General features: G+C 41.7%; 1 protein-coding gene across 3 annotated transcripts in view; it reads left to right on the top strand.

Annotated features, from left to right (window-relative positions):
• The window catches only part of LOC100250380 (beta-galactosidase 9), a 152,041-nt gene that overhangs the window by 80,340 nt on the left and 48,801 nt on the right, over positions 1–22,900 (top strand). For all 3 annotated transcript variants that reach the window (XM_002263349.4, XM_059736995.1, XM_010652015.3), the window contains 3 exons: positions 2,685–2,790; positions 3,405–3,492; positions 3,643–3,764. In XM_002263349.4, coding sequence (XP_002263385.1) covers positions 2,685–2,790; positions 3,405–3,492; positions 3,643–3,764 — 316 coding nt within the window. The remainder of the gene's footprint in view (positions 1–2,684; positions 2,791–3,404; positions 3,493–3,642; positions 3,765–22,900) is intronic.

The following is a 22,900-nucleotide window of genomic DNA, read 5'->3' on the forward strand; positions in this document are numbered from 1 at the left end:
GTTGAACTAACTACCATATATGTGACCTATATTAAGAAAGGAAAGAAAGATTGTACACTATAAATACATTATATTCAACAAATGTCAAAAAGGTCACCCAGTTGGGGGAAGGGTATTGCAATCTAATAGACTTGCTTTTTAGACATGGTAGTGGATGCATATCTAGTGGTGTTGATTCCCTTGGCCCAGTTCAGAATGTACTGTACATGAATAGGGGGCAGGAGAACTATACTTAAAAGATGACTTGTTTCTCCATGTCCACAAGGGTCAATCTTGTCTCAGTGAAAATGCTTTGCAATGGGAATTGATCTGATACGTGATAACGTTCCCTCCAAACTGCATTTGATCCAGCATGCCAAGTCCATTTCTAAAAACTGTTGTGCACAATAATGGGAGCTGATATTTGTACTTTTTGGGGTGTCCTCAATGCTTTCTTTGTTGGTTAAAAATACTCTGTTGAGTTGGCATGGTTCTTTTGTGGGTAAGAAGTAAAGGAAGGTTTGGCAAGCAATCCCTTTCTGTTTGTTTTGGATGGTGTGGAAGAGCAAGAACAATATTGCTTTCTGTAATGAGGTTTTTTCTATTCAAAAGCTAAAAGGAGAGTTTGTTTGTTTTTTGTGGTATGAGGCTAAGGCATTTGTCGATGAGTGCCCACTGACTTTCGTTGGATTTTTTGGATGGTTGGATACTGGTTGAGTTTGTTAACGTTCTTTCTATATGCTTGTGGTTGAGCCTTGGTGGCGAAGGACGGTTTGTTATCTTGTATACTGGGGGCCTTTTTTTTGCAGCTCTTTTCTTTAATTTAGTTTAATTATTTATTTATCAAAAAATAAATAATTGGAATTAGGTTGGGCCGTGTTTTTTTTTTTTTTCTTTTTTTTTGAAGCAAAAATTCATTAATACTAAGTTAGAATTACATGAGAAGGATGAGCAATCCTTCACATAAGATCTGATGTATAAAATGTCTTCTATATACCACACACAACTACACAAAAGAAACAAGGCTCTGTTGTCCTGAGAAATCAATGCATCTACAAAAGGAGGCTGAAGCTTTGTTGTAATCAAACTTCTATTTGTACACCAAGTTCCAATAAAGCTGAATAACACTAAGAGGAATGCTCTTGAAATCTGAATAATACAAAGAGGTTGGACTGTGTTATAATATGATATATGTACATAAACAAATTGATGGTGAATTGACATTTTATTACCCCCAGAGAGAGAGAGCAAGAGAGAGAGAGAGAGAGGGACAATGTAGATACATGGAAGGATGAGATACTCGTCAAGAATACCAAGAAGCAAAATACACTGCATTAAGGCTAGGGTTCTGTGACAGTTACTTTTTACTCTCTTTGGTGTGACTTGGGTCCTACCCTTGATGGTTAGAGGGACTTTCCTTGGATAGCATGATTCCTTTGTAGGCAAGAAGCGCAAAAAGGCATGGAAAGTAGCCGCTTTTATGTCTCTTCTGGATAGTTTGGAAGGAAAGAAACAAAATTGCTTTTGATAATAAGGAGTTGTTGATTCGAAGGCTGCAAAACTCTTTTGATTGTAGTTTCTAGTCTTGGACTAAGTTGTTATAGATGATGAGCCTTTACCTTTAATAAACTTTTTAGATTGGTTGAGCTCTAGGTAACAATGGGTGAGGTTTTTTGTAGTCCCTCTTTTTTTTTTTTTTTTGGTTCTGCCTTCAGGCGCTTGTTGCATACTTCTTGGATGCTTTGGGTCGTCCTTTGGGCATCCTTTTGTTTTTATATATACTATCGTGATTTTACCTATATATAAAAAAGTTCCCTTCAAAAACTTCTGATGAAGAGGCTCCTTGTGGAGCTAGTTGATTAATTTACTGGTTGGTTGGTAGAGTCCTCCAAAGGAAACAACATACTGTCTCTCTAGTGAAGATTCAAGAATTTGTGAATCCATCATCTCATTTCCAAGCACCTTTTCCCCTTATGGACATGCAGGAGATGACAATGGCCGCATTCCCTTCCACAACAAAGTTGTTACTGCTTTCGCAATAGACAAGCCTCCCAAGAAGGTTAGAATTACTTCCTTTGTAATCAAACCAGAACCTATCTTTAGAAAGCTTTATTCACACTATTATTGTGATCTCTGATAACACTCCCAATTTTCATTTGACTTGGATTTCTCAATCACCATCTTTCAAGATTAAGTTTTGGAGTCCCTAAGAGAAGAGGGCTTCATAATGCCATAGCCTCAGCTTGAGTCCTACTGCCTGTGCAAACTTCTGTTCATCCAAGCACAGCTTCCTACATGTCTTCAGTAATCCTGGTATTCATAATTGATCATCCAATCTTCTACCTCAATAGAAAAAAAGTGATAATATGAAAACTGAGGATTGCTGGTGTTTCAAAATTCATATTTACTCAATGTCAAATGAATACATGACACTTACTGAGGTGGCTTAATAGGCTTCATGATATAAACCCTTCACAGAAAGGCTACATAGTTTTGATATTGAAAGTTGTAGTTGTCTCTGCTTTTGCCTCTAAGTTCACATCATGTGTGTGCCCATTTGTGTTTCATTTACAATTACTGGTTTAAAGTTGTTTCTCTACTGGGATCTTTATTTAGTACATATTCTTAGATCTTGATAACCATTTGCATTTATATCAATGGGTTTATAAACAGTGATTCACCTTCTGAGGTTAAATATTTTGAAGGTTTGCATCTTGGGGTGGAAGAACACCTAAGAGACCAGTTGAGGACATCGCATTTGCAGTTGCTCGGTTTTTTCAACGTGGAGGGAGCTTTCATAATTATTATATGGTATAATGCCGAAGTTAATGCTGATTTTGGTGTTAAAGAGATATTTAAGCCAAAATGTAACTTTTAAAAATTATTCAAATATTGAAACCAAGAAATTCTTTAAAAATGAATTTCTTTAGTGATGTTATTTGCTGGATTCAAAGTTTTGGTTTTTTTTATTTTATTTTTATTTTTTATTAACAAAATGTTCTATATTTTTACTAAGACAAATAATTTATTAAGTGAAAAAATGAAGACAAATTATAACTATCCTTCTAGTGAAACCTAGAAATAAGGGAAGAGTGCAAATAAGAGACCAAAAGAGTGACAAGATATGAAAATCAGTGTAGTACCTTTAGAAACCCAAAGAAAGTATGAAGCTTCTGTAGGCAAAAATCCCCTGCAAATGTGCATACTTTTTGTAGGTTTGGGTAAAAATGTAGAAGTAATAGCTTCAATGGGCTAATGAACAGAAGCAATTTCACAATTCCTTTTATATTAGCTAAATTTATCATAACTTCAAAATTTTATTTAGGTAATATCAAAACTTAATGAAAAATTATGTTTTCATACAAAATCTGCACATGCTGCGTACTAACAAGGTAATGCAAGGCTTTTCTGCTGCATGCTTGCAGTATTTTGGTGGGACAAACTTTGGCCGTTCTTCTGGAGGCCCATTCTATGTTACTAGTTATGATTATGATGCTCCCATTGATGAATACGGTGAGTGTTTAAATAACAGAATTCATTCCCGAGTTGGTAACCATTGTTAATAGAGATATCGGTTACTTGTTTTCAAATCTTCTCATCAATATCAATGTTGACATTTCTTATCCAGACCATGTGTTTGAATATAATTTTATTTTAATGTAGGCCTTCTGAGTCAACCTAAGTGGGGACACTTGAAGGAGCTGCATGCTGCTATAAAGCTTTGTGAACCTGCTCTAGTTGCTGTTGATTCACCCCAGTATATCAAATTGGGGCCCATGCAGGAGGTTGGTGTAAAGAGTAAAGTTATATAGAGTTTATGGTATATATATATATATATATATATATATATCTATATATATATATTGTTTGCTAGAAATTTTTCTTGGACTTAAAATATATAAAAGGTACTATTTGCTTCATTGTGAATGAGAGGCTTGGTGCAGGATAGGGTTGGGGTGGTGGTGGTTGTTATTGACAATTATCTGGCTAAACATCATACGAAATTGAATTTCCAACCGGCCCCATTTAGGGGAACTTGGTACAACCAAAAAAAGACTTGGTCTATTATTTTTAACAAAGTTTGAAAAAGCTTCTCTAAATTCTTGCGTGGTAATGGATAATTAATCCGTTTTTAGAATGATTTATGGTGAGACGATACCCTTCTATTAACTTTATCTTTATCTTCACCTCCTACCTAAAGTAAGGGGTTTCCTATTGCTAATCTCTTTTCTTTCTCCTATGATTCCTTTCTTGGAATTCAACTTTGATAGAAATTTGAGGACTAAGATATTAATGACCTCTTATCCCTTTTATTGTCCCTTGTAGAACACCTTTTGTTAGCTTCATATTTGCTGAAGCATTATATACATTGTGAACTCAAATCCTAACAACTTAAGCTTTTAGGAAAATTAGTAGCTCAAGATGGTATTAGAGCTTCAATTAATTGTGGGTCTTGGGTTCTAATCCAACTAGCATCTATTTATTTATCTAATTATTTTGATCAGAAAAATGTGATTTGTTTGCCTCTAATGCGGTCTTCGTCTTGCACAATGGGTATGAGACTACACATGTGGGGGGTTGGGGGTTTGTTTGAGAATGATATATGTCATGGGCTCAAATCCTAACAGCATAGACTTTTAGGAAAATTAGTAGCTCAACAATGTTCCTTGTGGCCTATAACTCCGTTTAAACTTTTAAGTTACATTAGCAGCTTAATATGGTATTAGAGCCTTTGTTTTCAGGAGAATATGATTTTGAATCTGACCACTTGTTTATTTTCCCTATTTATTGAGAATATATTCTAATTTACAGAAGGCTGCCCTTGAGGCATGATGTTACAACTTTAACTTTTAGCTAAAAATTAGTAGTAACACCTCTCTCTGCCTTTTATCTTAGATGAGAGTTGTTAGATGCTGGATTTTGGTTGTCTTTGCTTCTTTGCTTTTGCTTTCTTTCAAAAATTGATACATATATTTCTTTTTTCCCTTGAGTAAAGTTTATCATGAATTTTTAGACTTCTCTAGAATTGAAAGCCTTTGGTTGAGAATTGTATATTGAGCTTGGAGAGTGAGATATTTGTGGACCATCTTTTTTCCGTAGCTTTTTTGGAATTGGATTTTTGCTGAAGGTAGTTTTTCTTGGCTCAGTGCATGGACTGCCCCCAGAGACATTCCAGATATATTGGTTATCTCCTTCTAGATCTTTGAGAGAAGATCTAGAGGGGGATCATTTTAGAGGAAGGCAATCCTTACTACCTTGTAGGTTCTCTAACTTGAGAAGAATATTGGAATATTTGAGGACTAAGGCAGGTTTGTGGTTGACTTGCGAACAGTATTTGATATCTCAATGTTCTTTGGATGTTTGTAATGAAAAAGTTTATTGGTATTGCCTTTAGCATCAGCCTACTAGATTGGAATGCCTTCCACTTGGAACTGGTGGTTGTTAGGTTGAATGTTCTCATTATCAAATGGAAGTCTTGAGCTTAACTTTGGCCTACAGCAGAGGGGTATTAGTGGCCTTTTTAGAGATCATAGGAGGGGAATTGTTGCAACTTTCTTCAAGTCAATTGGTATTGAATTTGACATTAAGGTGGGGATACTTACATCAATGGAAGGCCTTAAATAGGTGAAATCTTTGGGTGTTTTGAACATTGTGGTGGATAGATATTCAGCAAATATGCTTTTGTGGAGAACTAGGGATTTGTAACCATTGGTTGTGGAAATGTGATTGCAAATTTGTTTGAAAGTTTAGATTGACAAAGTTTTATAGACCTTCTTCCTTACCTGGTGTTGGTTTTAGAAGCCATGCAAAAGGAATTTTAAAACAAGAATTCATATATATAACTCACTTGAAATCATGTGGTTCAAGCTAATAAAGAGAATTACCTAGTTCGTTCTTTGGAGAAGAGTCCTTTGTAGAGGTTGTTAAGAAGAATATGGTCTAGAAGGGTTTTGAAGCCTGGCTTTACATTGGGGAGAGTGAGGTATAGAAAGGGGAGGATTACTTCAAGCGTTGTCTAGTGGGAAGTCTTAGTGAAGGTTTTTGCTCAGCGACAAAGTTGTGGGCATTGAAGAATTGGCCTTTTGGTCAATGGGCACTGAAGAAGGACCTCATGGTCCTAGTATTTAGGAGAGCTCTTCTCTTGTTTGATTTCAAAGATTATAGTGAGGTAGAGAGAGTTCTCTTTAGAGGCTCAAGGAGGTTCGATGGAAGAATCTTGCAATTATCGTGGTAGACGTCGGAGATTGGGTGTGTGGTAAAAGAAGGGTCCATTAAGGAAGCATGGGTGAAAGTGTTGGGTTTGCCTCTATATCTGTGGGGTTGGTAGGTGTTCTTGAAGATTGGGAATGTTTGTGGTGATTTTGTCACAGTGGATGTGGATATAACTTATTCAACCCAAATGCAATTGACAAGGATTTTGGTGAAGTTGGACGGGAGAGTCTTACCAAAGCCTTTGCAAGTGGTGGTGGGTTCATCTACATTTTCTTTACAGTTGTAGTGGGAGGTTCCTCTTAGGTTCTCAAAGGTGGTTTCGAGAAATTGCAATTGTGGAACTTCAGTTTTGGAGGTTAGGGGTGATGAGGGGGGATCCTCATGCGTTGGGTTAGAAGGGGGGGAAGAGCTTTGTTTTGTGCAGGCAGAAAAGGGTGTTGTGTTGTTTGCAGAAGGTAGACGAGATAGGGTAGGTGAAGCTATAGACTTCAACCCTATTGTAGGTGCTGCATGAGTTGGATGGGTAGGAGTGAGGGGGGACTATCCTCCTGTAGTCAGTAAAGACAGGCAAGATGGGACGACTTTTAAAGGGTTTTCTAGTGGGCCTTTTAGTAGGTCTCCTAGTTGGGAAGTGAAGGGGCTTCAAGAGGCTCGTAAGGCTAGTGAGCTTGTTTTTAGTAAAGGCCCTTTTGGCTATTGGGCCTAAGTTGGGGCCAAAGAGGGGTCGGGCCCAAGAAAGAGGGGGCTTTTATAAGGAGGAAGTAGGGATGTTTTTTATTAAGTGTGGGTCAGTAGACAATTCTCTAGGGCTTATTGTTGGAGTTTTTCCATCTCCAAAGAGTAAAGGGATATGTCATCTACTCCGCGAGTGGTGTGCACTGATGAAGTGCTGCAAAAGAAGGCCTCAAGGTACCCTACTCTTTTGTCTTCTCCTTTGGTTCCTTTTTTAGGGTGGGGGGTAGGTTGTCACGGGCTTAGAGTTCTAACATAGTGGCATGGCCCATGTAGCAACCCCATTGGGCAAAAATCAAAGGGCTTAGCCTACACGCCATGCATTTCGATGCCACTATGCTGGTTGGTTTCATCTTGTCATTGACTCATCAGGGGAACGACTCCAACTCCCGAGTAGTTTGTGTATGAGTGGTCAAACTCCTATTCATTGTCAAGTCCTTGACTAGCGACAAGTTCCCAATATTAACTGGGTCGGCTTACCTAAACTCTGAAAAAGCTTCCAACATCACTTACATGCCTTCTCCTTAGAGCAATTCCCATTTCATTATGCTCAAATCGGCCAACATACTAGTATTGATTAGCACCTTTGCTACGGTCGTAGACACCAAACAAACAGTCCGTGACACTCTCCCCCACCCAATCTCTTGCACGCCCTCGTGCAAGGCTTCATGTCTTCACCAAATGATGCCCTCGAATGTTGCTACTCCCTACGAGTCATTAATTACCAAAGGTCCGTTGCTGACACCCATTGGACCGAAGGTGATGTCCACTCACCTTGGACACAACATTCACTCATCGTGTTAACCCGGTAACACCTCAGAAGTGCGTCCCTAACACCAACTTCCACCCCTAGTAGGCAACACACCCTTGCACGCTACTTGAACAGCGACACCTCATGATCTGAAGGCACCCATACTCCCCTCATGGGTCCTCATAAGTGTAGCTTTAATACATGCCACAATGTCCACCTTCGTACTATCACAATGTTAGGCTTCATAGGCTACTTGTATTGTCATTAGGAGAGATAACTCATCGGCTAAAGATCATCAGAAAGGAACACTACTATGCTCGACCACCTTTTGGGAGCACTGTTATGCTCGACCTTATGCCTAGCTCTAATACCACTTGTCATGAGCCTAGAGTTCTAACGCAATAGCACGGCTCCCTACACGCCATGCATTTCAATGCCACTATGCTGATTGGTTTTATCCTGCTATGGACTCATCAAGGGATCGACTCCAACTCTTGAACAGTTTGTGTATGAGTGGCCAAGCTTTTCTTTATTGCCAACTCCTTGACTAGTGACAAGCTCCCCAAACTTAACCGGGTCAGCCTACCTGAACTCTGAAGAAGCTTCCAACATCACTTACACGCCATTTCTCTAGAGCAATTCCCATTTTGTTATGCTCAAACCAGCCAACATATTAGTCTTGATCAGCACTTTTGCTATGGTCATGGACACCAAACAAACGGTTCGTGACAGGGTGGTCTCTTCTTGTACTTATTGTTGGGATTGGGTTTTTTGTGGGAACTATGTGTCCAATGCCGATGTGGTCACTGGGGAAATGGAAGGGGAGGTCTTTCAGTAGTCATTGAGGATTTTATGAGCATACGGGAGTGTAGTGGGGTGTGGGTTTGGTGCAAATAGGGAAATGGAGGAGTCTAGTTTTGGGGAAGGAATTTCTGAAGGACGTTGTGAGGCAGAGAGGCTAGTTGTTGATGACTAGTCCATCAATTGCCTTGCCTAGTTTAATGATTTTCTGGGAATGCCTATGAAGGGTTTTGAGGGGGAAATTTTAGCTATTTTGAAGGAAATGAAAATGAGGAAAGAGTAGAGGGCTCTAGTGGCAACTGGCGGTAGGGTGAAGGGTGGCTCCTCAAGGTTTGAGAGGGAGCTTAAAAGGTTGCAATGTTTTGTAAATTATAGAGCCTCCAGTGGTTGAAGAAGATAGATGAGAGAGGGTGGGAATGCTGATGCAGATTCTATATGAAGCTAAGAATTTTGTCTTGGAACGTGAGAGGGGCAAATGGCTTTGATAAGAGGAAAGTAATCAAGTTTATGGTTAAATTGTAGATGATAGATTTGGTTTGTCGGCAAGAGACCAAGATTTAGGAGATGACTAAAGGGTTGGTTAGCTCTCTTCGTGTAGGCACAACTAGGTGGGGGGGTGTTCCTGATTTTTTAGGATAACAGGGTGCTTGAGTTGATTCGAATGGAGGTTGGAGAGTTCTTAATTTCTTGTCAATTGAAGACTTGCGAGGATGGTTTTTGTTAGGTCTTTTCTAGGGTGTATGGCCCAATTACGAGTAGATATAAAGAGGCTTTCTGGTATGAGCTGGGGGTTGTTAGGGGTTTGTAGCAAGACCCTTGGTGTGTAGGGGAAGATTTCAACTTGATCAAATTTCCTATGGAGTAGAATAGGAACTTGTTAGATAATGTATAGTTATTTAGGTTATTTACTTTTCCTTTTCCTTTTCTTTCCTTACTGTATTGTGGGTCCCACTAGCATGTATATATATACCCAAGTCCAATGTGTATTCTTGACAGTTTTTCAATAACAATAATTAGGGATTCTCCCTTTTCTCTCTCTCTCTTCACATGGTATCAAAGCCTAGGGAGAAAAAAAACCCTAATTATTTCCGATTTATCCGTGAATCCATTCTGCGAAATCTTTCAGTGACCGTGTTTCATTCCGGTCACCCTTCCCATCTCCTAAAGCTTTCGATCAACCCTCACCGTCGTCGGAAAACCCTCATCGCCGGCGATCTTTTCCGGAAACTTTTCCGGCGAAGTCCTTTTCCGACACCGACCATACCATCAGGTGCGCAAGGAGAAGATCTTCAACTTTTCTCAAAGCACCGGAGGAAGAATCCCAGCCACGCGCCGGCCACGCGCGTCTCTTCTCCGGCGGCCTGAATCTCACGCGCCGGCGCGTGGGGAACTTTCCGGCCACGCGCTTCCACCTCCAGCCTCGCCTGACGCCGTCTAGCCACCCTCCATCTGCGCTTGTGTCATCTGAGCCTTGAAATTGCATTTTTTTGGGGTTTTTTTGTCTCCGCCGGCCCTCTAAACCGCCTTTCCGGCGACCTTCGGTGACTTCCTCTCCACCCCGGGCCCTGCATGTGTCTTAGGAAGTCCACGATAAGCCGTATTAGGGCTCTCTTTGATCCAAACGTATTTCATTCACCAGATAAGTAGATATGGCTACTAAAAGTTCCACTTTTTCCTCTGTCATAACTGGATCTCCTATGATTACTTCAGAGAAATTGGTTGGCAGTGAAAATTATTTGTCCTGGTCTGCCTTTGTGGAGCTTTGGTTTATGGGTCAAGCTTATGAGGATCACCTTGTTACGCAGGAGGCGGATATCCCTGAGGTTGACAAAGTACAATGGAGGAAGATAGATGCACAGTTATGTAGTGTGTTATGACAATCAGTTGATCCTAAGATTCTGCATCATCTTTGGGCCTACAAAACATGCTTTAAATTTTGGAATCAGGCGAAAGGGCTATACACGAATGATATCCAATGTCTTTATAAGGTGGCTTCTTCTATTGTCAATGTCAGACAACAAGACATGGATCTATCTACTTATATTGGCCAGATTGCCTCTCTTAAGGAGGAATTCTTGACCATGATGCCTCTTACTACCGATGTTGGGGATCAACGCATACAGATTGACAAGTTCTTCATGGTTCTTACGCTTATTGGCCTCCGTCCAGATCTCGAGACCGTCCGCAATTAGATTTTTGGCAGTTCCTCCGTTCCATCCTTGGATGATGTGTTTGCTCGCCTCCTCTGTATCTCCTCCACTCAAACTTTGTCATCTAATAACACTTCAAATTCTTCTGTGTTAGTTTCTCAAACTAACTCTCGAGGAGGACGCAGTGGTAACCGAGGTAGAGGCCAACGTCCTCATTGCACCTATTGCAATAAGCTTGGCCACACTCGTGATTGGTGTTATCAGTTACATGGGCGGCCTCCCCGCACTGCCCACGTGGCCCAGTCATCTGATCCTCAGTCGCCTCAGCCTCCCAGTTCCTCCACATCTCAGGGTATTTTCCTCACTGATAGTGAGTATGACGACTATCTCCGCTATCAGGCCACCAAGTCAGCTTCTGTTACTTCTGTTGCTCAGATTGGTAGTGCTTCTGCTTGTCTTACCCACACATCGCCTCTTGAACCTTGGATTCTAGATTATGACGCTTCTGATCACATATTTGGTAATAAGGATCTTTTCTCTTCTATTACTACTACCTCTGCTTTACTTACTGTTACTTTAGCTAATGGTTCCCAAACTATGGCTAAAGGTTTTGGTTTCGCTCATCCTCTCCCTTCCCTACCTCTCCATTCTGTCCTTTATGCCCCTGAGTGTCCTTTTAATCTTATTTCCATCAGCAAAATAACTCGCACTCTTAACTATTCTATCACTTTCTCTGATAAATTTGCGACCTTGCAGGACTGGAGTACGGGGAAGACGATTGGCATAGGACGTGAGTCTCAAGGCCTCTATCACCTCACCTCGCCTTCACCTGCAGTTTGCATTTCCACTGATGCTCCCCTTCTCATCCACAATCGCCTGGGCCACCTTAGTCTATCCAAGTTCCAGAAAATGGTCCCTAGTTTTTCATCTTTGTCGTCGCTTGCGTGTGAGTCCTGTCAACTTGGGAAACATACTCGTGTCTCGTTCCCAAAGCGTTTGAATAATCGGGCAAAGTCTCCTTTTGAACTTGTCCACACTGATGTTTGGGGTCCTTGTCGGACCGCGTCTACTTTAGGATTTCAGTATTTTGTCACTTTCATTCATGACTATTCTCGATGTACTTGGTTATTTTTAATGAAAAATCAAACTGAGTTATTCTCTATTTTCCAGAAATTTTATGCTAAAATCCAAACCCAGTTCAATATTTCTATTCGTGTGTTGCGCAGTGACAATGCCAAGGAATATTTTTCTGCACCATTTACTTCATTTATGTCCCAACATGGGATCATTCATCAGTCTTCTTGTGCTCATACTTCTCAACAAAATGGGGTAGCTGAACGCAAGAATCGACATCTTGTTGAGACAGCTCGTACTCTCCTTCTACATAGTCATGTTCCTTTTCGTTTTTGGGGGGACGCTGTTCTTACAACATGTTATTTGATTAATCGTATGCCCTCATCTGTATTACATGATCAGATTCCTCATTCCCTTCTTTTCCCTGACCAACCACTTTATTTCCTTCCTCCTCGTGTTTTTGGTTGTACTTGCTTTGTTCATATTCTCACTCCTGGACAGGACAAACTTTCTGTCAGAGCCACAAAATGCATCTTCTTGGGATATTCCAGACTTCAAAAGGGTTATTGTTGTTATTCCTCTGAGACTCATCGCTACTTTTTCTTCGCTGATGTCACTTTCTTTGAGGACTCACCGTTTTTCTCCACCTCTGAGTCTCTTCCTGTTTTTGAAGTCTTACCCCTTCCCATTATCTCCCCACCTGATGCAGTGCCTTCTCGCCCACTTCAGGTTTATCATCGCCGTCATCGTGTCACTGTTCCTCCTTCTTTGGCCGCGGTACCTGCTGACTCACCTCCTATCCCTTCGGCTTCTCCTGCCCCGGCTCTGCCTCCTTCTGCTGACTTACCCATTGCTCTTCGGAAAGGTAATCGATCTACTCGTAATCCTCATCCCATTTACAATTTTTTGAGTTACCATCGATTATCTTCACCCTATTCTGCATTTGTTTCTGCTATATCTTCTGTTTCTCTTCCCAATAGCACCCCTGAGGCTCTTTCCCATCCAGGCTGGCGACAGGCAATGGTAGATGAAATGACTGCTTTACACTCCAATGACACTTGGGATCTTGTTGTTTTACCCTCTAGTAAATCTACAGTTGATTGTCGTTGGGTCTACACAGTTAAGGTTGGCCCTGATGGTCAGATTGATCGCCTTAAGGCCCGCTTAGTTGCTAAAGGCTATACTCAGGTTTATGGTTTTGATTATGGTGACACTTTCTCTCCTGTTGCCAAGATAGCTTCTGTTCGTCTATTGCTCTCCATGGCTGCTATGCGTTCTTGGCCTCTGTTGAATATAATGTATTTATAGTGTATAATCTTTCCTTGTTAATATAGGTCACATGTATGGTAGTTAGGACTCCTAGCCTTGTATATATATATATTTCTCAATTGTAAGTAGAATTTACATGAATGAGAATTAAGGTTTTTCTTCTTTCTCTCTCTCTCAACATGGTATCAGAGCCAAGGGAGAAAACCTAATTCATTCCAGTTTCCCGTGTTATCAACTCCGGGAAACCTTCCGGTGACCATGTTTCATTCCGGTCACCTTCCCCATCTCCCAATACTTTCCGATCAATCGGATCGTCGTCAGAAAACACTCACCGCCGGCGAACTTTTCCGGAGAACTTCCGGCGACGTCTTTTTCCGACACCGACCATACCAGAAGGAGCGTCTGGAGGAGATCTCCAACTTTTGTGAAGGCACCGGAACCAAAAGATCATCCACGCGCCGGCCACGCGCAATTTTCCGGCCGGCGACTGCATCTCACGCGCCGGCGCGTGAGGACTTTCTCGGCCACGCGCCTCCTCCTCCAGCCTCACCTGACGCCGACTAGCCTTCCTTCATCCCTGGTTCTGCCATCCGAGCCCTGCACATACCTCTTTTGGGGTTTTTTTGCCTCCGCCGACCCTCCAAACAATTTTTCCGGCGAGCTTCGGATACTTTTTCTCCATCCTAATCCCTGCACGTGCCTAAGGAAGTGTTCTTCTACCTTTCCGGTGGTGCCACGCCGCGATCTAAAGCCGTCTCCCTTTCCAGTGGTGCCACGCCACAATCTGCAGCCGTATTAGGGCTCTTTTCAATCCAAATATACTTCATTCTCCAGATAAGTAGATATGGCTACTAAAACTCCCATTTTTTCCTCTGTTATATTTGGATCTCCTATGATTACTTCAGAGAAATTGGTTGGCAGTGACAATTATCTTTCCTAGTCTGCCTCTGTTGAACTTTGGTTTATGGATCAAGGATATGAGGATCACTTGATTACACAGAAGGCAGATATCCCTGAGGTTGACCGCGTACAGTGGAGGAAGATAGATGCACAGTTATGTAGTGTATTATGGCAATCGGTTGATCCCAAGATTCTTCTTCATCTTCGGGCCTACAAAACTTGTTTTAAATTTTGGACTCAGGCCAAAGGATTATACACGAATGATATCCAGCGTCTTTATAAGGTGGCTTCTGCTATTGTCCATATCAGCCAACAGGACTTGGATCTATCTACTTATATTGGTCAGATTGCCTCTCTTAAGGAGGAGTTCTTGACTGTGATGCCTCTTACTCTTGATGTTGGGGCTCAACAAACACAGCTTGACAAGTTCTTCATGGTTCTTACTCTTATTGGCCTCCGTCTGGATCTTGAGCCTGTCCGCGATCAGATTCTTGGTAGTTCATCAGTTTCGTCCTTGGATGATGTGTTTGCTCGCCTCCTCCGTATCTCCTCCACTCAGACTTTTCCATTTGATAGCACTTCAGATTCTTCTGTATTAGTTTCTCACACAACCTCTCGAGGAGGACGTAGTGGTAATCGAGGTAGAGGCCAACGTCCTCATTGCACCTATTGCAATAAACTTGGCCACACTCGCGATCGTTGCTATCAGTTACATGGGCGGCCTCCTCGCATTGCCCATGTGGCCCAGTCCTCTGATTCTTAGCTGCCTCAGCCTCCGAGCTCCTCCGCATCTCAGGCATCTCAGGCCTCTGTTGCCTCTGTTGTCCAGCCTGGTAATGCCTCTGCCTGCCTTACCCATACATCTTCTCTTGGACCCTGGATTCTAGATTCTGGAGCTTCTGATCACCTATCTGGTAATAAGGATCTTTTCTCCTCTATTACTACTACCTCTGCTTTACCTAATGTTACCTTAGCTAATGGTTCTCAAACTGTAGCTAAAGGTATTGGTTTGACCCTTCCTCTGCCTTCTCTACCTCTCACTTCTGTCCTTTATACTCCTGAATGTCGTTTTAATCTTATTTTCATCAGCAAAATCACTCGTACTCTTAATTGCTCTATTACCTTTTCTGATAAATTTGTGACCTTGCAGGACCGAAGTATGGGGAAGACGATTGTCATAGGACGTGAGTCTCAAGGCCTCTATCACCTCACCTCGGATTCATCTCCTGCAGTTTGCATTTCCACTGATGCTCCTCTCCTCATTCACAATCGTCTGGGCCACCCTAGTCTCTCCAAGTTCCAGAAGATGGTCCCTCGTTTTTCCACTTTGTCGTCGCTTCCGTGTGAGTCATGTCAGCTTGGGAAACATACTCGTGTCTCGTTCCCAAAGCGTTTGAGTAATCGGGCAAAGTCTCTTTTTGAGCTTGTCCACACTGATGTTTGGGGTCCTTGTCCGACTGCGTCTACTTTAGGATTTCAGTATTTTGTCACTTTCATTCATGACTATTCTCGATGTACTTGGTTATTTTTAATGAAAAATCGAGCTGAGTTATTCTCTATTTTCCAGAAATTTTATGCTAAAATCCAAACCCAGTTCAATATTTCTATTCGTGTGTTACGCAGTGACAATGCCAGGGAATATTTTTCAGCCCCATTTACTTCGTTTATGTCTCATCATGGGATTCTTCATCAGTCTTCTTGTGCTCATACTCCTCAACAAAATGGGATAGTTGAACGCAAGAATCGACATCTTGTTGAGACAACTCGTACTATCCTCCTCCATAGTAATGTTCCTTTTCGTTTTTGGGGGGACGCTGTTCTTACCGCTTGTTATTTGATTAATCGTATGTCCTCCTCTGTCTTACACGATCAGATTCCTCACTCCCTTCTCTTCCCTGACCAACCACTTTATTTCCTTCCTCCTCGTGTCTTTGGTTGTACTTGCTTTGTTCATATTCTCACTCCTGGACAGGACAAGCTTTCCGCCAAAGCCATGAAGTGCCTCTTCTTGGGATATTCCAGACTTCAGAAGGGTTATCGTTGTTATTCCCTTGAGACTCATCGATACTTTATCTCCGCTGATGTCATTTTCTTTGAGGACTCACCATTCTTTTCCACCACTTCTGAGTCTCTCCTGTTTCTGAAGTCTTGCCCATTCCCATTGTCTCCCCACCTGATGCTATGCCTCCTCGACCACTTCAGGTTTATCATCGTCGCCCTCGTGTCGTTGCTCCTCTCCCTTTTGCTGAGGCACCTGTTGACTCACTTCCTATCCCTTCGGCTTCACCTGCCCCGGTTCTGCCTTCTCCTAATGACTTACCTATTGCTGTTCGGAAAGGTACTCGCTCTACTCGTAATCCTCATCCTATTTACAATTTTTTGAGTTATCATCGATTATCTTCACCCTATTCTGCTTTTGTTTCTGCTATATCCTCTGTTTCTCTTCCAAAGAGCACCCATGAAGCTCTTTCCCATCCAGGCCGGCGACAGGCAATGGTGGATGAAATGGCTGCTCTGCACTCTAATGGCACTTGGGATCTTGTTGTTTTACCCTCTGGTAAATCTACCGTTGGCTGTCGTTGGGTCTACGCAGTTAAGGTTGGTCCTGATGGTTAGGTTGGTCGCCTTAAGGCCCACTTAGTTACTAAAGGCTATACTCAGGTTTATGGTTCTGATTATGGTGACACATTCTCCCCTGTTGCCAAGATTGCTTCTGTCTGTCTGCTTCTCTCCATGGCTGCTATTGGCCTCTTTATCAGTTGGATATTAAAAATGCCTTCCTTCATGGTGATCTTGCCGAGGAAGTTTATATGGAGCAACCTCCTGGTTTTGTTGCTCAGGGGGAGTCTGGTTTAGTGTGCAGGTTACGTCATTCTCTATATGGCTTGAAACAATATCCTCGAGCATGGTTTGACCGTTTTAGTTCTGTTGTTTAAGAGTTTGGCATGCTTCGCAGTACAGCAGACCATTCAGTTTTCTATCATCATAACTCCTTGGGGCAGTGTATTTATCTGGTTGTTTATGTGGACGACATCGTCATTACAGGCAGTGATCAAGATGGTATTCAGAAACTAAAGCAACATCTTTTTACCCACTTTCAAACCAAAGACTTGGGGAAACTCAAGTATTTCTTAGGAATTGAGATAGCTCAATCTAGTTCTGGTGTGGTCCTTTCCCAAAGGAAGTATGCTTTAGACATCCTGGAAGAAACCGGTATGTTAGACTGTAAACTGGTAGACACACCTATGGATCCGAATATCAAACTTGTACCAGGACAGGGGGAGCCTTTAGGAGACCTCGGGAGATATCGACGTCTCGTAGGTAAATTGAACTATCTCACCATTACTCGTCCAGACATTTCTTTTCTTGTGAGTGTTGTTAGTCAATTTCTACAGTCACGATGTGATAGCCATTGGGATGTCGTAATCCGCATTCTTCGATATATCAAAAGTACACCAGACCAAGGTGTGTTGTATGAGAACAGAGGTCATACTCAAGTTGTTGGTTACACAGATGCAGATTAGGCTGACTCACCCACAGATAGACGTTCCACTTCAGGGTACTGTGTTTTTATTGGAGGTAATCTAATATCTTGGAAGAGTAAGAAACAAGATGTAGTGGCCAGATCTAGCGCTGAAGCCGAGTATCGAGCTATGGCTTTGGCAACATGTGAACTCATATGGTTGAGACATCTTCTTCAAGAGTTGAGATTTGGAAAGGATGAACAGATGAAACTCATCTGTGATAACCAGGCCGCATTACATATTGCATCAAATCCAGTCTTTCATGAAAGGACCAAGCATATTGAAGTTGACTGTCATTTCATTAGAGAGAAGATCGCATCAAGATGTGTTGCTACAAGTTTTGTTAATTCAAATGATCAACTAGCAGACATCTTCACTAAATCTCTTAGAGGTCCTAGGATTAAATATATTTGTAACAAGCTTGGTGCATATGACGTATATGCTCCAGCTTGAGGGAGAGTGTTGAATATAATGTATTTATAGTGTATAATCTTTCCTTGTTAATATAGGTCACATGTATGGTAGTTAGGACTCCTAGCCTTGTATATATATATATTTCTCAATTGTAAGTAGAATTTACATGAATGAGAATTAAGGTTTTTCTTCTTTCTCTCTCTCTCTCAACAGCCTCTTTGTCAGTTAGATATTAAAAATGCTTTCCTTCATGGGGATCTTGCTGAGGAAGTTTATATGGAGCAATCACCTGGTTTTGTTGCTCAGGGGGAGTCTGGTTTAGTGTGCAGGTTACGCCGTTCTCTATATGGCTTGAAACAATCTCCTCGAGCATGGTTTAGTCGTTTTAGTTCTGTTGTTCAGGAGTTTGGCATATTCCGCAGTACAGCAGACTATTCCGTTTTCTATCATCATAACTCTTCGGGGCAGTGTATTTATCTGGTAGTTTATGTGGACGACATCGTCATTACAGGCAGTGATCAAAATGGTATTCAGAACCTAAAGCAACACCTTTTCACCCACTTTCAGACTAAAGACTTGGGGAAACTCAAGTATTTCTTAGGGATTGAGATAGCTCAATCCAGTTCCAGTGTGGTTCTTTCCGAAAGGAAGTATGCTTTAGACATCTTGGAAGAAACCGGTATGTTAGACTGTAAACCGGTAGACACTCCTATGGATCCAAATGTCAAACTTATACCAGGACAGGGGGAGCCTTTAGGAGATCCTGGGAGATATTGGCGACTTGTAGGTAAACTGAACTACCTCACCATTACTCGTCCAGACATTTCTTTTCTTGTAAGTGTTGTTAGTCAATTCCTACAGTCATCATGTGATAGCCATTGGGATGCTGTAATTCGCATTCTTCGATATGTCAAAAGCACACCAGGCCAAGGTGTGTTGTACGAGAACAGAGGTCATACCCAAGTTGTTGGTTACACAGATGCAGATTGGGCTGGCTCACCCACAGATAGACGTTCCACTTCCGGGTATTGTGTTTTTATTGGAGGTAACCTAATATCTTGGAAGAGTAAGAAACAAGATGTAGTGGCCAGATCTAGTGCTGAAGCCGAGTATCGAGCTATGTGTCACAAGATGCTTCAAATGACCCTCCCCATGGCTTATATAGGAGGTGAGAAGCTTCTAGAGACCCTTGGAGACATCCACACTTAGCCACTAGTGGGAAGAGTGTGGAAGGTTCTAGAAATGCCTAGAGAAGTCCACACAACTCTACACTATGGTAGAAGGCATGAGAAGGGTCCAAAGCTTTCTAGAGAAATCTAGAAGTCTCTTGAATATTCTAGAATAGTGTAGGACATTCTAGAAGTCTCTTGAATATTCTAGAATAGTGTAGGACATTCTAGAATATTCATGAATTGTAAGGAACCCTCCAAGGTTCTAGAGAGTTCCATTGGTGCCTATAAATAGGTGAGGGCCTCATTTGGCCAAGGCACCAAGCAAGTGAGCTTCCAAGCACTTGTAAAAGCTTCTTTGAGTAATAAAGAGCTTCCATTCTTTAAGGAGTTGCCTACCAAGCTTCTTAAGCTTTTGAGTCGCAAGTGTCTTAGCCGAGCAAGCTAAGCATTGGGGAGCAAGGCTGACTTAGCAAGATCAAGCGTCTTGGCTTGTCTAAGTGCCGCAAGAGCTTAGTGAACGACTAAGTCCGTGACATATGGCTCTGGCAACATGTGAACTCATATGGCTGAAACATCTTCTTCGGGAGTTGAGATTTGGAAAGGATGAACAGATGAAGCTCATTTGTGACAACCAAGCCGCTTTGCATATTGCATCCAATCCAGTCTTCCATGAAAGGACCAAACACATTGAAGTTGACTGTCACTTCATTAGAGAGAAGATCGCATCAGGATGTGTGGCAACTAGTTTTGTCAATTCAAATGATCATCTAGCAGATATTTTTACTAAATCTCTGAGAGGTCCTAGAATTAAATACATTTGTAACAAGCTTGGTGCATATAACATATATTCTCCAGCTTGAGGGGGAGTATTAGATAATGTATAGTTATTTAGGTTATTTGCTTTTCCTTTTCCTTTTCTTTCCTTACTGTATTGTGGGTCCCACTAGCATGTATATATATACCCAAGTCCAATGTGTATTCTTGACAGTTTTTCAATAACAATAATTAGGGATTCTCCCTTTTCTCTCTCTCTCTTCACAGAACTCAAGACTGACTTGAGACATAAGAAGATTCTCGAAGTTAATAAAGGAGATGAAGTTGAGGGACCTTCCCTTGTAGGGGGGTAGTTTCACTTGGAGGGGGCTTGAATTATCAATCTCGATCAAGATTAGATAGAGTTTTAGATTCTGAGGGGTGGGATAGCCATTTCTATGGGGTAGTTAAGTGTCTTCTCCTTAGGCTTATCTTTGATCATCATCCTATTATGTTGGATGGGGGAGGTTTAAGGAGAAGCCCTACCCTTTTCAGATTCGAGAATATGTTGTTGGGGGTGGAGGGCTTTAAAGATTTGTTGAGAAATAGATGGATGGGGATTTAAGTGCACGACTCTTCCAGTTTTTGTTTGACTGAGAAACTGAAAGCTCTAAAGCCCACAGAAAGGAGTTGGTGTTGAATTAAGTGGCCTTTTAGGATTCAAAGGAAGGGACCAGGCCCATGACATTAGAGGAACAAAATGCTAGGCAGCTAGCTAGGGTGGAGTTCAAGAAGTGGATTACGTTGGAAGAAGTTTCCTGGAGACAAAAGTCTCGAGAGCTCTGGTTGAAGGAGGTGACAAAAACATTGGTTTCTTCCACAAAATGGCTAATGCGCATAAGAGAAGGAGTTCTCTAGTCATAATTAAAATTAATGATCACTGGGTTTGTGGGGAGAGAAAGATAAAAAAAGGGTGTGGTCCAAGCTTTTCAGCCCTTGTCATGTGAGAATGGAGACCTAGCTGTACGAGGCTGACCTTTGATGTGTTAGGGGATGCAGAGGTAGCCTTGTTGGAGGAGCCCCTCTTTGAGGTTGAGGTGTTCAATGCCCTCTTAGACCTTGGTGGAGATAAAGCTCTAGGCCTTGATGGTTTTTCTTTGGCTTTTTGGTAGTTCAACTGGAACTTTGTGAAAGATGAGGTGATGAGGGTTTTTAGGGAGTTCCATGAGCATGGCAGATTTGTGAAGAGTTTGAATACTTTTTTTTTTTTTTTTTTTTGTGCTTATTCCGAAGAAAAGGGGGGCTAAGGACCTAAAAGACTTTAGGCCAATAAGTTTGGTGGGTAGTATCTACAAGTTGCTAGCTAAAGTGCTAGCAAACAGATAAAAGAAGGTTATAGGAAAGGTTGTCTTGTTCCCAGAAGGCAAATTATGGATGTTTCTTTGATAGCTAATGAGGTTATTGACTCATTGTTGAAGAGGAATGCTTGTGGTGTAATTTGTAAGCTGGAAATGGAAAAGGCCTACGATCGCATCTATTGGGATTTTTTTTTTTTTTTTTTGGTTCTTAACAAGATGAGATTCGATGATAAGTGGATTAGGTGTATTAGATGGTGTATTTTCTATTGTGAGCTTATCAATTTTTGTTAATGACTCTCTGATAGATTTCTTTCATAGCTCTCGGGGATTGAGATAAGGGGATCCTCTCTCACCTTACTTATTTGTGATTATCATGGAGGCTCTTAGTTGTTTGCTAAAAATGGCTAACTTTGGTGGCTTTTTGTTCGAATGGTGGGTGAGTGATAGAGATAGGGAAGGGGTGGAGGTGTCTCATTTGTTGTTTGCGGATGATACCTTAGTTTTTTGTGAGCCATCTCATGATCAATTGACATACTTGTGCTTGTTGCTTATGTGGTTTGAGGCCATTTTAGGGTTAAAGGTTAATATGGAAAAAAGTAAGCTAATTCTGGTGGGGAGCATGGAGAATGTAGAAAAGCCTGCTCAAGAGTTTGGGTGAAGGGTTGGTGTCCTTCCTTCTTCGTATTTGGGTCTCCCGCTAGGTGCTCCTTTTAAGTTTGTCTCAGTTTGGGATGGTGTGGAGGAGAGGTTGCGCAAAAGACTGGCTCTATGGAAGAGGTAATACACATCCAAAGGCAAGAGATTCACTCTAATCTAGAACATTCTCTCCAACATGCAAATTTATTTTATGTCCCTCTTTTGTATCCTGAGGATTGTCAAGTTTAGGCTAGAGCAAATCCAAAAGGATTTCCTTTGGGGTGAAAGGGTTTTGGAGCGAAAACCTCATTTGGTTCAGTGGGCCATTATCAGTTCTGATAAAAGCAAGGATGGTTGGGGGTGAAGCACTTGTCGATCCTCAATAGAGCTTTGTTGTGCAAGTGGAGTTGGCGTTATGTGGCGGAAATGAGGGCTTATTGGCAAAAAGTCATCAACAGAAAGTACGGGGAAAATGAGGTAGGGTAGGGATCCTGTGAAGTGAGAGAAGGGAATGAGACTTCTTGGGAAGCAAAGTGGCTTTCTCTATGAGTAATGGGCGGAAGGTGAGATTTTGGTTAGATAAGTGGTGTGGAGACGAACCGCTTAGATCTTCTTTCCCTTCTTTATTTGCTTTAGCCACTTCCAAAGAGGCTTGGGTGGTAGATGTTTGGAGCCCTTCTTTTGATGGGGGCTGTTGGGCTCCTCACTTCTCTAAGAGGCTCAATGATTGGGAGGTGGAATTGGTCGAAAGGTTTTTCATGAGATTACAAAGGTGGAGGGTGAGTAGTGATGAGGAGGATAGATTGGTGTGGGTAGGAGAGAAGTGTGGAAATTTTTTTGTTAAAGCCCTATACAAGGTTTTGGAGAATTTCCTAATTGCAGTCATTTGGAATTCTTGGATGCCACCTAAGATTAGCTTCTTTGCATGGGAGGCTACTTGGATAAAGTCTTAACCTTGGGTCTTTTAAAGAGGAGAGGTGGTCAATGGCAAACAAATGTTTTTTTTGTCATGAGGAGAAAGAATGATTGATCACATTCTCATCCATTGTGACAAGACTCGGGTTGTTTGGCATCTTTTGTTTTCCTTGTTTGGTGTGTCTTGGGTGTTGCCTTCTTGAGAGAGAGAGTTACTCTTAAGTTGGCATGGGTCCTTTGTGGGTAGGAAAAGGAAGAA

The sequence above is a fragment of the Vitis vinifera genome, chromosome 5, assembly GCF_030704535.1.
Source record: "Vitis vinifera cultivar Pinot Noir 40024 chromosome 5, ASM3070453v1".
Taxonomy (NCBI): domain Eukaryota; kingdom Viridiplantae; phylum Streptophyta; class Magnoliopsida; order Vitales; family Vitaceae; genus Vitis; species Vitis vinifera.